The sequence below is a fragment of the Lichenostomus cassidix genome, chromosome 1, assembly GCF_008360975.1.
Source record: "Lichenostomus cassidix isolate B80296 chromosome 1, HeHo_3.0, whole genome shotgun sequence".
Lineage (NCBI taxonomy): Eukaryota > Metazoa > Chordata > Aves > Passeriformes > Meliphagidae > Lichenostomus > Lichenostomus cassidix.
In genome coordinates this window covers 23,228,641-23,244,650 of record NC_139479.1, presented here as the reverse complement: position 1 = coordinate 23,244,650, position 16,010 = coordinate 23,228,641, and the positions used below count along the sequence as shown (strand labels likewise).

The 16,010-nt window shown below is 36.3% G+C and overlaps 1 protein-coding gene and 1 long non-coding RNA gene across 2 annotated transcripts in view; one reads left to right on the top strand and one right to left on the bottom strand.

The window, feature by feature from the left end:
- MYO16 (myosin XVI) overlaps nt 1–16,010 on the bottom strand; it is a 293,290-nt gene that overhangs the window by 10,983 nt on the left and 266,297 nt on the right. The window contains exons 33-34 of the mRNA XM_085052748.1: nt 11,523–11,681; nt 8,298–8,389 (exon numbers count right to left, since the gene is read on the bottom strand). Of these exons, the coding sequence (XP_084908874.1) occupies nt 8,298–8,389; nt 11,523–11,681 (251 nt within the window). The remainder of the gene's footprint in view (nt 1–8,297; nt 8,390–11,522; nt 11,682–16,010) is intronic.
- LOC146444325 (uncharacterized) overlaps nt 10,607–16,010 on the top strand; it is a 41,474-nt gene continuing 36,070 nt past the window's right edge. Inside the window, exons 1-2 of the long non-coding RNA XR_014850097.1 lie at nt 10,607–10,727; nt 11,628–11,737. This is a non-coding gene — a long non-coding RNA (uncharacterized LOC146444325). The remainder of the gene's footprint in view (nt 10,728–11,627; nt 11,738–16,010) is intronic.

Sequence of the window (16,010 nt, the reverse complement as noted above, 5' to 3'; positions counted from 1 at the left end):
GATTCATGTGATCAACATGTGAGTGCTGGGACAGGCTTTTTTTTTTTTTTTTTGCAACAGCAGACCTACTGGATGTAATAATTTGATATGTGATATACAACAATGAAATGGTTTTAGTTGATTGTTCTTTAAAACTGCTGATGATTTTTCTTTGTGTTGGAGCAACTTCACAATGTCCAAAAATAAAGCTCTTAATGGATGTCAAATGGATTCATTGGAAAGGATAAAATGGCAAAGAATACTGGTGCTCTGACTGGTACAAATCTGGAATTGCTCTGGAGGAGGTATGCCAGCATAAATAGAGTTAATGGGATCCATGACTGCAAATACATTGCATTTGCTTTTTTCTAAACAGGAAAATATTTTTGCTTTCTTAGTTAAAATTTCTTAGTACACCAAAAGAAGAAACTACCTTTAGAACAGGTGCTGCTACATAGATGACATACCAAATGAAGTAATAACTTGTCTGACATATAAAAATTTGGGATAATCTTAAAAGTAACTTTGTATTTAAGATAAAACTTTAAAAGGACTACATTTATGAACAAAAATGCATCACCACATGATTCAGGAAGAAATCCTGAAGTTTTCCTTTCTGAAAAGTAACTTATGGCTATATGTTGGATTTTTTTTCAAGGGAAAGATTCAATTTTTTCCAAGCATCAGTTGCAGAATGATGCTGGAAGCAGGATATTCTCGTGTCAGAGATCACGCAGACACAGTTGTTTTTGATAGCCCAGTCCAGCCCTCTGCTACCACATGGCACGTGGAAAGCTCTCAAACTTTGTCCTAAAAAATTAATTCCAGTGTTTGCTGTGGTTTCACTTTCTGTTAGGATTTTCCAGAAGAATTAACGAAAGAAAAATGTACTAAAGATTGCTATCTACAAAATAATCTCTGCCTCCAGAAGCCCTTCCACACAGACCACAAGAAACTGAGAGATCACACTTGCAAAAGGCACATCTTGTATTGCTCTCTTTGCCCTGGGTAGCAGAGCCTTCTTGTTTTTATTAGAAAGAGAATCTTAGGCTACACACATCTTTACTGTGCCTCAGGCAGGAGATTTTACATTCTTCATCTAACTGCAATTCTATATCTGTCGGAAGCTGTCTGATTTTCTGCCTTACTGCTGTGGTTTCCCATAGGTTTTTTTATTTTTCGTTTGTTTGATTTGAGGGGGAGGGAGGTGATTCTTTGGTTTGGGGTGATTTTTTAAATTAATAAATATTTTTGGAAGTAATACATTTTAGTCATAAAAGCAGGACCTGTTTTCCATACGCTTGTATCTTTCTCTCAGTGAATTAGCTATATCAATATCATAAAAAATGTATCAATATTTCTATCCCAATTATCAATGAATTTTGTTATCTTCCATACAGACTGAAAGTATCTCAGCAATCAAAAGAAGATAATATATCTTTGCAAAATAAAATCAGCACACAAATCCTGAGAACAACTGTAATTTGTAATCTTGTAGAAAATATTTGCACAAGGTAGGCAATGTTCAATAATATATGACAGCACACATCAGGCACACTGATTACCTGAGCTGGGAGTAGAGGTAGACAAGTCTAAACCTTCAAAACAGGGGTGTACTTTATTTGGATCTTGTAGTTTTCAATTTTTACTTTTTTTTTGGTTGAGTTTTTTTCAACTCTAGATTTCTGATGTCAACTAAAAAATGACACATTCCCAGAGTGACTAAAATAATAAACCATCAACAAATATTTTTTTTTCCTCTAAGGTAATATTTATCTCCAGATACACTGATTATACAATGCTCTTTAAAACCTTCAGAGCATCCCCCTAATGTGCCTTTGATGCTTGAGAAAAAGAGTATGCTCAGGACAGCAACTGTGCCTTTCCCAAGATGAGTTCTGAAAAGAAATCATTTATCATAGAGGTTTTTGAAACAGCTGACCTAACAATGATGATACCACTTTGCACCTAATCTAACAGAAAATATCTGACAAACTGAGCCATATTGCTATTTATCACTGCCTTTTTATGGCATTAATGGAGATATTTTATTTGACTAGATAGAGACTATGTTTGCCACAATGCTTTCAAAGCAATTACAAAAACAATCATCAACTCATATTTGCTGTATTGGGTATCATCCTTTCTTGTATAAAAACACTACACTTACGGTCAAACAATGTTAGAGGAAAACATCATTTAATTTATGGTCTGTTAGCAATCTAAATCTCTGCTATCTGCACGTGGCAGTGTGTGACGGCAAGAGAATGAAGGGCAGAGTAACTAATTTATTCCCTGTCACACCAGGTACTTCTCAGTGAGAAGTGCAGTCACTCTCCAGAGGTGCTGTCAGTGGGGTGGGGGAGCACACTCCCATTGAACTCAAACTTGAAGCAGACTTTTAAGGTGACCACTGGCCACTGGGCCAGCCCAAGAGGGATAAATACATCATTTAGCCAAGCACCTAAGCTTAGGGAGGGCATGGGGATACTCAGGATGTTTTGTTCCCTTCTCTTCAACAGTCTCATCTAGCAGGGGTAAATGCAGTGAGGATGAGGCACTGGAGACAGAAAAGAGGCCTGAAATGTGTAGGGAGCTGGCTGTGACTCTGCTGGTTCAAAGAGGAGCATCTGTGCTTTCACCTGTGGAGATCACAGCGGTCAGATCTGGGATATACTCACTCAGCAAAGGGGCATCAGTCCTCCTAAAGCCCTTCAAACACAAGCACAAGATAATGTACTTACTGAAGAATTTGCACTATGCATTATCTCATACCATTTAATCTATAAGGCACATGCTTTTGACTGTAAGTCTTCTAAAAATAAAGCCACAATATAAGACCTGATTTTTGTCATTGTGTGTGACATTACAAAGAGTATTCTTTGGCATTACTGTGAAAGCCATAGACAAAACACAATGCAGGGGGATGTACTGATTCAGATCAATGATAAGTATATAACACTCTACGTCTTCTATTGGATGTTACGTGTTTACAAAAACATACAAAAATGTTAGTATTTTTTTATTACACCAGACCTGTTTGATTGTCACTTTTTGCTTCAAAGATGATCTCAGATTACTTCCAGCTAATAGGCAAACATGACAGACATTAATAATGAATGTTAGAGCCCAGTGTTTAGAACTGTGACAATGGGTGGGGGATAGCAACACACTGCAACACATTCTCGACTATTCATTTTTTTAAACTTTTGAACAGTCAACAAAAGAAGTGATTGGCAACAAATATTAAATCAAGTAGGAACAAAGAAGACCCTTGAAACCATAATGAATATGCAGCTCTTTCTGAGGGAAGAGACTGCTGAAAGCAATGAGATTTCATGAAATAAGAGCTATGGCTTAAGCTATAATGAAACAATAAATATATAGTTCACCAATATGAAAAGACATTTCCAATTTAACATTGTCAGATGTTGGCTCCTATATTACTGCAATCTGCCAATCTGCACCATGGGGTTTAAACAAAATAGAAGAGATAAGACTGCAGATTTTTTAATACAACCATATGGGAAAAAATAACCATAATTTTTTATCTCACCTCTTTGAACACATGACAGATACAACATATTTCAGAAGTGGGTAACCAAAATCCTACACCAGCGTATGTCATATGTCAGATATTACTTAACCTACCAGGATGGCTGCTTGTTTATTTGTGTCTTGTTCTGGGAGCATTTCAATAGGACTGAATGCACGTGACATCTGATTACAAATAAGCAAATATTCAGCCATTCAAAGCTAAACTGGACAAAGAGGCTTTGCATCTATGAATAGAAAATTTTATACCTTTCTTCTGGGTAACTAAATCTTCAGGAGACTATGGCTATGACCCAACTTGAGTACAATGCAACCCTATAAATGTAGGAAATCATTCCAATTATTTTTATTTTATGGTACATAAAAGATCACATAGATATGTGTATGAAGATGAATATCTTATCTGGAACATCACATAGACTTTCTACTTTTTTTATCCTTAGACTCTCTCTGTTCACTGCATCACCCTCTGCTCTGTTCTACCTTCTTTCCCTCCTGTTCTTATCTTCCCTTTAGCTTACTTCCTCCCTCACTTCTTTGGGTCAGTTCCTTCTCTCTGGCTCTTCTTTCTTTAGTCTTTCTAATGTCCTTATTCCATTTCATTATTTGCCTTCTCTTTCAGTCATTTTATTCTTCTTTCAAACTTCTCAGAATCATCCTTTATCTGTGCCTGGTTTACTCCCCACTCCTGCCGCACACATATGCTTATTATCACTCTAGTCTTTAATCTGCCCCTCACTTTCCATCTGTTCATTATCTCCAGGTTGTCCATCTCATCCTGTTACAGACAAACCATGTAGCTTCTTGCTGCCCACATAAGAAAAAAAAGGAATCTTTTAGCTGGCCTGCTTTTCTTCATTCCACTATATCTTTCTCATACCTCTTCCCACTTCATAGTGCATGGTAATAACAACTTTAAAATACCATTTAAAAAAAAAAACCCAAACAAACCCACAAACACCCCACAGTTCTGGATCTGTGAATAAAAGACAGGGTCACTTAGCTTTTGTGTGAGGTACCATATATATAGGCTTGCTTTTACTGACTATTTCATCTTGCTGCTGTTGCTGACATTCCAGAGGATTTATATATTTCAATGGTCTTTATGCTCTGTCTTTTAAACATAGAGAGTCATAGCAGTGCTTGAGAACAGACGTAGACTAGGATATTGCTTCTTGCACTACCATTTTACTGTAGATTATTGGTTCACAGTTTTAAAGATTTCCTTGACTAGAACGTTTTTGTTTACAAGGAAAGCACAAAACACAAGGAAGGGAGTGTGCTGGATTGGGGAAAAGAAAATGTGTAGCTCTGCTAGCAAATAGCTTCTGGAAGATATACTGTCTGAACAAACTAAAGCACTTGAAACTTTTTAAGAACTGGTTTCACCCCCAAATTCATAGTTCAACTTTCATCTTCACAGAGAATGAAGAGACAGTGCTGTATCAGATGTTAGGTTCTTTTTTTTTATGTGGTATTATTTGCAACCTATTGCTATGAACACTTGGAAATGTACAGCTATACAGACACAAACAAAACAAAGAAAAAGGTATTAGTTTAAAAGCCCATGGTTTGTTTTTCTCGTGACATGCAAGACTTTTATTTCTTTTGATGTATGTTCTTTCATTTCTGATGATACAAAAATTAGACTTTAATACTGTTCCACTTTTTTATTACAGAAGAAAGTAGAATTTTATCCCATAACTTTCCACTGTGAAATGTTTTTTCACATTGTATTGAAATGTATGCTAGTATTTGAATTTTCCAATTTTTGTCCTTTTTCTATCAATAAAAGGCCTTTATGTAACCACTGCCCTAGAAAATAATCATTTATGGCCAACAGTGAACCTTTTTCTTCTTCTTTTTCTTTTTTTTTATTTCAGCAGACTTCATTTTGGAGATGATCATCTAGATGATATTTTATGCTTTGTAACTACTTTCAGAAATGTTTGCTAAAAGATTGATCCATATGCAGCATGTGGACAAACATTGACCTGAAGAATTATCTCTGCAGTGTGTAGGTTTGCAGTGTACAGGACGTGCCAGGCAGTGATGCAGGTAATTAGCACCTGATGTGACAACATGATGGCACCAGAGCCACAATGTCTAAACTTAATTGAATGTATATGAGCCTTGAGATCCTGTGACAAAAATGAAGTGAACTAGCTCTTACTGTCACTTCAATAAGGAACTAGCAGGGAGATACTAAAAAATATCCATAAATGCTGGAAGCCACTGAATGCTAGTCAAGCAGTTTCCTTTGGCTGAAGTGACAGTGTCTGCCAAGAAATCCAAGGACCTACATTTTTCTCTGTAGGGCAATTAGTCAATCAGTACCTTCACAGACCTGTGAAAAAGTATGTCCTACTTCATACAGCTGTGCAGGAATTACTTTAGGTGAAAAGGTTACTACAGTGAAGCCTGGCAAAGACTTTTATGATCGGCTTGTATGCTGTTAGAGTTAATAGCAGCATGCTAAGAAATGTCAACAGTAATTAAACCCCATCATTTTCAAATATATACCATGGTTTGGCAATGGTGAGGAATGCTTTTCACAGGAAGAATTCTGTGAGCACAGAATTTTTCTAAGATTTTTTTTCCTTTTTATGGGAAGAAGATTTTTTCCTTTTTTATTTCGGCAACACCATTTTGGAAGATGTCTATTCATTAAAGGAATTGTAACAAAAATCACAGAACTAAGGTTTCTTCTCTAAACTTGTCACAGTTCTTACTGAGCTTGCATTTAAAGATTGTCTCTGCAGTAATTCTGAGTACATTGCATGGAATCTACTTTAAAAATTTGTGAAACACTTTGGCAAAACATTTATTTACTGAAAAATGACATTTCAAAATACTGAAATAAAATTGTGTTCAGGTTTTGGCAAGTACTTTTGGAAAAATAAAAAATACAAGTTTGTAAATGGTTAGCAACTTGCTTCTAAAATAAAACAAATGCTGCAGACTAATTTCACATTTCCCATTTTTAAAGAAAAGAGGAAGACAAAAGAAAAAAGACTCCCCTATATCTAGTTCATTTAACCCTTTGTACTACACTGATATAGTAATTTAAACATGGTCTTCTTGACCCAGCCAAGCTTATTAGCAACAGAGGCGTGAGGTGCTCCAGGACAAAAGCATCTCACCATGTGAAGTTTGTAACTGGAACAGTGTCAGGGACTCAGACTTTTCTTTCACTAGAAAGGTCTCTTTGGCCACTCTCATACCTAATAAGTACTTGGTTGATGTAAAAAAACTGTAACAGAGACAACTGAAAACATCATCTATGATACTCACCTGGAGATGATAGAACTGTAAGTATTTTTTCCTCAATAGGAACGAAAGGGTCAAAGTCCACTTTCGAGAATCCGAGAGGCATGGTGATGGCAAAAAATTTGTTATTGTGTGCAAGATGGATATGTTCCTAAGTGTGCCAGGGCAGCTCTGGCCAGCCTTACTTAAGGGATCAATGTAGTGCTGCGTGCTGTCTCGGCACAATTTTTCACGTCAGAATAGGCACTGTAGCTACATGCATCTGACAGTAAGGCAGAAAAACAAAAAGTAAAGACTTTTGTACTAGTTTGCTCGCATATTTACTCAGTTGAAACCTATTGTTTTTCAAAATTACATTAAGACCGAGTATGATGCTGAAGGTTGAATCTCACTCCTGCTGGAGTCAACAGCCAAACATTTGTTTAACTTGGCTAGGGCCAGTATTTTGTTGTTATGAAATGTCAGCTGTCCCCTACAGACAAGTAGCTTCCAATATGATAAAGCACTTCCCTTACCTTCTGGTAAAATGGTTTGGAAATTTCAAAACTGGTTAATGAGAGGTTTCTGTTGAGAATAATCCTCTCAGCTATGACCTGTTTCCTCTCTGGACAATATTTAGCTTTTACTGTAAACTTCCTACAGTCATCTCAAATAAAAAATTACTTGGGACTACCCTCTTAGAAAAGTGGACTGAAGACATAATGACAACAGGAGAATACACTAATGCCATTTAAGTGAAGTAATACAATAAAATTTTTGAATGCACTCATGCCAGAAGTGCCTACTAAGAAAGTAAAGTGGTTCACATTAGATACAAAATGCTGAAGAAAGGAATTAAGAAAATATGTTATGAAAAGGTTTATCCCTTTTTGTTTATTTAATGCACATCAAACTTAATTCTCTGTTGCAGTTTTAAAATTACTTTAACTCAATAGAAATTTTGAGAGAATCTGTGCCAGCTTCCTGTTACCTGAGTATCTATTGCTGTTTTAACAGATCCATATTTTGATTTTATTGGCATTTGTATAAAAATTGTGAAGACCATTTTTAAAGTCTTCACTGCTTTTATATACAAAAGGATGATATGATTATGCATTTAATTCTACAAGGTTCATGCAACTGTTTCTGGTATTAATGAAGCAATATCTTGAGAGAGATAATATCTTGGTCAAGACCATGGTTAAGAGACATATTTCAGGGTTAAAAGACATATTTCCTCCCTGAAAATAGCATCCTCACAGCCAGCAACAGTATGTTTCATGAACTTTGAAACCACTATAAGAACCTTTCAGGATGATTATTCTTCCAGCAAAAAAAAAGTTAATAGTAAATTCATTATTGTCTTTAGCTCAATACAAACCTGTGAAAGAAGTCTGCATTTTTCAATGCCAATGTCCAAATTTGAATCAAGAGACAGCTTTCAACCTACTGTGCACCTACTATGATCTTTTTCTCTTTTAGTGGCTCTAGCAGACCATCAACAAAATATTTACCTGACTAGTGTGGCTCTCCCTGTGTCTTTGAATCGATGAGCCTGCTGTAGTGCTGGCTGACAGTCTTGAATACTCATTTTCCTCTGGTAAACCTAAAGCAGAAGAATACTAATTTATAATCTGAAATTTATGTATCAGTTGATTTCAAAGTAATATTCAAAAGACCTTGCTATGTTTCACTAAAAAAGAAACAAACAAACAAAAAAGAAATCATACATTTGCCTGTATATTTACTATTTCCCTGCTTACTGAAACTGGAACAATTCCTTTTTACCAAGTAGGGATAGCATCATAGGAATGCATGCTGGTTGACAAGAAGGAGCAATTGTAATTAAAGAGCCTGCAATAACACTTTACCTATACACTGGCCAGGAATTCCTCCTGCAATGCGGAAATCCCTGGCTCCTCTTCCCCTGGCTCCTTTTCATGGCAGAAGCAATGCAAAGGGAACAAAAAACAAGCCTGCAGCAGTCTGCTCTCAGATTAATATCTCTGTGTCACACAGGAAGTCAATATTAGGTCCAGGATTCAAAACTTCATTCCCTCAGTACAGAAAATATTTTTTGTAAGTCTTATAATTATTGTGCACTCTCCATGTGGGATTAAGCTGTCCAAAATTTAGCTGTGTAAAAACCCATAACCCAGTGTAAAAGAGCCAAGTAGGCTCCTTCTGTAGTCAAGAGAAACAAACACCTCTGCAAAGAGATCCTAGTGGGGCTCATTGCTGGTGCTTCTCCATCATTTCTGCAGTGTGGGAATACCATTCACACAGCACCACAGAGGATCCAAAAGGTGGGATGAGAGGAAGCAAAGGCAGAAGCAGAAACACAGGAGTCCACAACAGGCACTATTAAGCACCTCAAAAAACAGAATCACAGACACTATGGTAGGTCTGTGTAGAGAGTCTAGCTGAGCTGGAGATCATTTTCCCCGCAGCAGTCCTCACAGTGCTGTGCTTTTCACTGGCTGGATGCCACGTGCCCACCCAAGCAGCTCTATCACTCCCTCCTCAGCTGGACACAGGGGAGAAAATACAATGAAAGGCTCATAGGTTGAGATAAGGACAGGAGAGATCACTCACTAGTCACTGTCATGGGAAAAACAGACTCAGCCTGGGGGAATGAACTGAATTTATTTATTATCAATCAAAATCAGAGTAGGAAAATGGGCATTAAAACAAATCTTAAAACCCCTTTTTGGTCTCACTATCATCCTTTTAGTTTCACCCTTATAACAGGGCATTCCCACAACTTTGTAACTAGGGACAACAGGTTTTTTTTTTTATTTTCTTTTTTCTTCCAAATAAAGCTTGTGTAAAGTATTCATAAACATGGACCTTTTTCTACATTATCTGGACTTCCTCTGAACCCAGAGGCAATGAAGAGGGTGAATCCCTTGTTTGCAGCTCAGGAGCCAGATCAAATCTGCAGGAATCCAGCATTTCAGTTCTTTCCTGCTTGCTGCGGAGGGAATCTGACCCTGTTCTCTCAGTAATTGGAACTATGTGTTGTTTTGAGGTGGGATTATCACTTTTTGAAGCCAGGCAATGATATATTAGGTATCTACGTGGGCAAAGTGTGATGTCCAAGGCCTCTAGTATACTACTAGTCTTGTAAATTATATGTAAATTACCACTACTGCTTTCTTACCTACATTAAATTCTCTGTATTCCATCTCAAAATTCTCCCTTTGCAAGATAATTAATTTTTGAAAATAAATAAATATCCCCCTAAAAAATCTAAACAACCACTATTTTAAAAATAATTTCCTGAACTAATAATTTATCTACATGGATTCAGTTTGGGTACATCTCAATCAAAGTAATAAAAAATTATCCAAATTTTAATGCAAAATAGCTTTGAAAAGTAAGTGCTACTCATTTAATTCAAATAAAAGGTAGAATGTAAATTACTTGAATAATTCTAGACCACCAGAAATGAATAAAAATACTTTCCTAGGCCAAGCCGCGTGGTCTGAAAAGTATATTGATTTTGCACTATATTAATACAGTTTAGGATCAACTGTCCAGCACAGCCTTGAGCTAAGAATCAGGTTATCAGTGATTTTTCTGTTTATTTCTGTAAAAAGCACTTTGATAAAATGTCTTATCAAATAAGTAATGTTTCCATGTACAGCAACAGCACATTGTCACAGGCATGGCAAGCAGAGGTTTGGTAGAGTGTGGAAAGACAAATGGAGTAGCTGATTACGTACCGAGAGCTTTCCTTTACACACACCTAAGTAAATATTAAGTTACCACAGCTGTGCATTGAATAAGACCTTGTTTAATTCAGTCCAAGGTTGGAAGCATCAGTTCAGCTGGGCCAGAGGCAAAATTACAAGAACCTAAGTTAATCAGGGATTCAGTCTGGAGCACAAGCTACACCACCTGGATTGGGCTTTCCTGCAACTATTCTCAAGTTACCAAAGGTAAGCTTAATTTGACATTTTTTGGGCAAAATTAAGTTTGCTATACATTATAGGTGCAATTATATGTGATACTGTTTTGGGTGATGTAGGATCACAACTTTCAGCATTGCAATGTAAAAGGTTATTACAGGCTTTCTGATTACTTTGTGTGTTTGGCAAAAAGCTCTTTCTTTCAGACTGAGAACTCTGGTAAGTGTGGAAGATCTGTGGTGGAGAAGTCACAGTTTGATAGCACAGAGCTGCAGAAAGGTGCTATTTCTGCTATTAAAAGTAAACCAAAAAAGAAGAGCAACATATTATATTCATTATACAAAATGAAAAAACAACATCTATTAAAAATCTGAACTCAGAGAAGTGTTATTTTCTTAGGATTAATGCCTTTAGAACCTTAAAATCCTGTCACTGCTCTTGTACCATTTTGCCTTGCAATGATAATTTTTCATTCACTAGTAAGGCACACACAGCAAAAGGAAATCCTGATTTTCTATTTTCTGTCCCATTTGTATTGATTATAGGATCAGAATCTCAAATCTCAGGCCTCCATGCCTTAGGCTGCTTATAGACTTGGAGCTGAACTAATTACAAATTCCTCAACAGAGTCTGTTTTATTTTCTTCATATTTAGCTTTTATTGGAGAGGGGCTTATCAGTTCACACATACAAAGTTAAGCCAGTTCCAGAAACAGATATTTCACAACTCAGAAGATTCCAGCCTGACTGTATCTTACAAAGCTCATTCAAGGAAACACTTCAGCAATTTTATGTTAGAAGTGCTTTGGGATTAAAAGCTGCTTACCATTTGATACTGAATTTCCATTTTCAGCAGTCACAGAACTGGACAGTGGATTAGATGACTGAGTTCCATGGTTATTTGCATTTTTATCCTGTGTTTCTGATCCAGAATCTGATGTATTTGGATCTTCCCTGCTCCTCAAGTTCAGATTAGTTTCAGCACCTGACAGAAACAGAGAAAATGCTTGTCAGCTTTCTATTAACCAGGGGCTTTCAAATGTAAGTAAACAAAAACTAACACAGAAACCAAGTTGCTTTATTAAATTAATGAAATGAATCACTAAATTCACAAGTCCAGTGATAACTGTGTAAGGTTTAAATCAGTGATTTTGGAAGGTTGTTGGTTTTTTGTTTTTGTTGTTTTGTGGTTTTTTAGCTACTGCTCCACTTCTAGCTTTTTAAAGTTTAAGGAAGTGAAAGGCATTACAAAATTTCACTTGTATTGTTTCTTTCCACACAAATATCAGTGGATACAACTCCCCAGGTGTTTGTATTGCCTCTATTTTAGATTCTATTTCACATGAGTTTACATACCATGGTCATCACAGCAATGCCTTTCATCATTGTACTAGATGATACTAGCAACAGTTATAAAGTGATCTTATCTTTTTCTTTTACCACCTCCCACAAGAAACAAAATGGCTTTTGAGATTAAACCATAGCAATATTCCTCCCATCAGAGCCTCCCCGTGGCCATTGTATACCCAGCCTCAGGGCTCTCCAGCCATCAGTTGTCATTTTCTATACAGTGCCAGCTTTTCATGTCAGAGCCTTTTAGTAAAATTTCTTCAAGACATCAAGAGGAGGTCTGATCCTGTAGGAGTTCTGAGGCTCTCTACAATGCACATGCATTTGTTCAAAGAGAAGGGCAAAACAAAGCCTTTATCTTCCCCCTCTGTCTGACTGCACATCCATGCAAAGCAGAACAGCTCACAGCAAAGTGCCTGGAGCTGGCTCTGAGCTTGTCTGGCTCTGTCAGCCCAGTGCTTCACAAAAAACAGGGCTCAGTCATCAACTATGCCCAAAGGGTTCTCTGCACTGGAGTTCAGAGGCCAAGGGCAGCGCAGAGCTCAAGATGGATGGGGATAGTAGAGGAACCCCACTGCAACACCTGTATCCCAGGCTAGCCTCCCTCCACTCCAGTGTGACAGGGCTGATGAAATCCTGAATTGGCAAGGTTATGCATTTTTAAAGCACTTTCCTCTCTCTGTCTTTGTTTTTTTGGGTTTTTTTGTGTTCTGTTTGTTTTGCATTTCTGGGGTTTTTTTGCGTGTGTTGAACATATATGAATATTATTTCCTTGCCACAGTCAGCTTTGATTCATGGAAGACAAAGCTGAATTCAGGGCTCTCTCCATTTCATTCTTCCTAACTCTTTCTGCCCCCTCTGAGAACTGGCCTTAGCTGCAGGGCTGATGTATTATGGCCAAAGCTGGTGCAGAGGTCCTCTTTTAACACTCTAAAATGAAAATTTTTCTTCTGTGGCAGCTCTGAAAGAGTTATTCCTTGATGTTGGTTGTGTCTATTTAAGCTCTGTCCTAATGACAGCAAGAACCAATGGAAGTCAAAAGACTAGTTATTAAAACCAACATTACAGCATTCATCCATACTTCCAACAACATCCTCAGCTCTCCCAAAGATATGATATATTCTTATAAGTCTCAAGCACATGAAAATTTTTCAAGAGGAAGGAAAAATATTTTTTCACCAGGTAATAAATACTCAACAGAAAGATTTTCCAGCCTAATGTTGACTGTGTAGTCACTTTTTCATTTTTATGCCTGAAAAAAATCCATGTGATTTAAAAAGTACCAACACTAAAAAAATCAATTAATGAAATTAAAACTATAAATCCATTCTGGTTACCTCAAAATATTTCATTTAATTGAAAAAGTATTTCTTATTTTTCTTTAGCTTTCAGTTATTTAACTCTGAATTGTTCTTAATATTTCCTTGTCTAAAAAAAATTATCTTGAAAAGTCAAAAAGTTCATTTTCAAGCTGTCAGATAACATTTCCATGTTTTTTTGACTTTTTCCCTTCCTTCCCTTGCCCTCATTCCCTGATCATTATTTTTGCCAGATCTGACTGGATTATTTCAGTGACACTGTTTCATAAAATGCATCTTTAGGCAAATGTGCTATGCATTGAAAAAATTAGGCCATCTCTACCCACAATAACTGACTTGGGAGAGGCATTAGAAACAAAGTCTGAGATGGAAAATGCATACAGTACAATTATAAGAGCATGCCTGATTTAGCTTTTGTACAATCAAGCTGACTGCAAAATGCATCTTTGAAGCTCATTTTAAATTTGTCTGAAAAGGAAATGTCACTTTTAGATGTTAATAGTCAGTGCACTTGCCTATAGATCATAATCCACCTACATAATTATTGTGCCACCTTTTACATAAAGCTTCTTGGGGAAGTGGCTGGGATCCTGATTTTTCTTGAAAGATACATTTGAAAGATTTATTGATTTGCCTGACATGTGTAATTCATTTGAGAATGAGCAACTAGAAAAAAATTTCTTGCATTCCTGTTTGCAGAAGCCTTTTGTTTCATAGATATATCGATATCTTTTCAGGACATTCATGAAGGGCTCTTGGAAAAAAATACTTTATCTTCTTTTTATCTGTTGAATTAAATACTACAAATAATTGTGGATAGCCACTATTGAGCTGGTATATCATCCTAAATTGGCAGAAATAAGTAGTGGACATATATGCAGCATAGCTTGTGGACAGCTATCAGGACAGGAATTTGTTATCCCATTTGCTATATTCAGTCATTGTAAAAAATGCACATGTTTAGTTTCTAAACAGAAAACTGTGTAGAAAAAATGCATTTCATAGTGCCTCATATTTAGCGATCTTGGGGGTGGGAAAGAAACCAATATTTTATTTCAAAATAATCTGGATTATATAAAGGTACCTGAACTAATTTCCTATATATAGGCATCTTCAGCTCCTCATTGGAGCAGATTCATGTGAATCTACTGAAAAAATTATGCTCTGCTGTTCTCACTAGATGGACAGATTATTTACTAGGTTTCAGTCCTATTTTTTTTTTAATTGACAATATCTTTAATAGTTTTCAGCTGGTAATAAATGTGAAGAGTCATCCATGCCTACTGGCAAGAGACTAGCTACAGAGAAGTATCAGCTGTAGGAACATGGTGGAAGTTCATGACTATGAAAGGAATACAAACTTTAAGTGAAAACTTAGAGTCTGCAAAAGTGAACAGTATTTGGATTATTATTTCAGTAAACTGACTTTGCCAAAAAGATATCTCTGACTCAGTTAAGTTCTGCTTTGACTAATCTTGCAGTTAATGAGGAGGTATGGATTAATAGGATGTATAGATGTTTGGATTGAGGGCATCATTTATCCCTCATCTGTAGCATAGTTACTAGCTGAGAGCAATCATATATACAGTGATTTTAATCAGAGGATGACAAGTCAAAGTGGAACAGTTATTTCCTTACAAACAAGCTCCATATTCTAACAAATCCACAATTAATTACATCAATATTACTTGAAAAGTGCAAGAGGAACAGTATGCAAAAGAGGCAGCTCATGAAATCCACAGTTACTTTTTATTAGTGCTCTTGGAAGAGACTAAATTTAAAACTCAAGGTCATAAGACACAGGATGGATGGAATTTCACTTATTTTGTAAAAACATTCAGAGTATGGCAATTATGGAAATTAATGTATTTGCTGCCCCTCCCTTTTTGAGTCACTATCTCACTTTTAAAAGAAATCAATACACTCAAAGGCTACATGCTAGAATTTTTTTGTCAAAAGAGTGAATTAAACTCTTTTAATTGAACTATGACTTCAAAATATCCTATTATAAAACTTTAAATGCATGAGGATCATGGTTATTTCATAAGTAGTATTTAGGCTTGAATTAATGCTTTCTCACCAAATTAGAAAACGAGCCAGTATAAGCTCTATTCATGTGACAGATTAAAGTGCAATACATTTTGAGAAACTATTAGTTTTCTAAGGAAATCATATACTTAGCCTATTTTAAAGTCTAAATCAAAATATAAATCAATGACTAGTATCAGCATTTCAGTAGAATCAGACTTTCTATGCAGCAAGATGTGAAAAACCAGTATGTTATTAAAAGCCCAGCAAATTGCCCAGCCCAGCACCCAACCTGATTTGGTTCTATTTTACTTTTCTGTCAAATCCCTTGTTTTCTTCTCCTTTCTTTAAATGTAGATATATCCATGATGTATATGAGTACATACGTCCCCATATGTTCTTTTTCGAATACTTCTTTTAACATTTAGTGCTCATTTACAGTCTAACTGAAAACTCATTAATAACAACAGAAGGCCTCCACTGCTTTCAGCAGGTTTTGGATCCCATTCACTCTTACCTTGGATGCTTTGTGCAGCACTGCCAAAGCACCAAGGGACTCATAATACAGGGTAAATACAGAGAGCCTCTTGCTTTGTCTGTCCTGGTTATTCAAATGT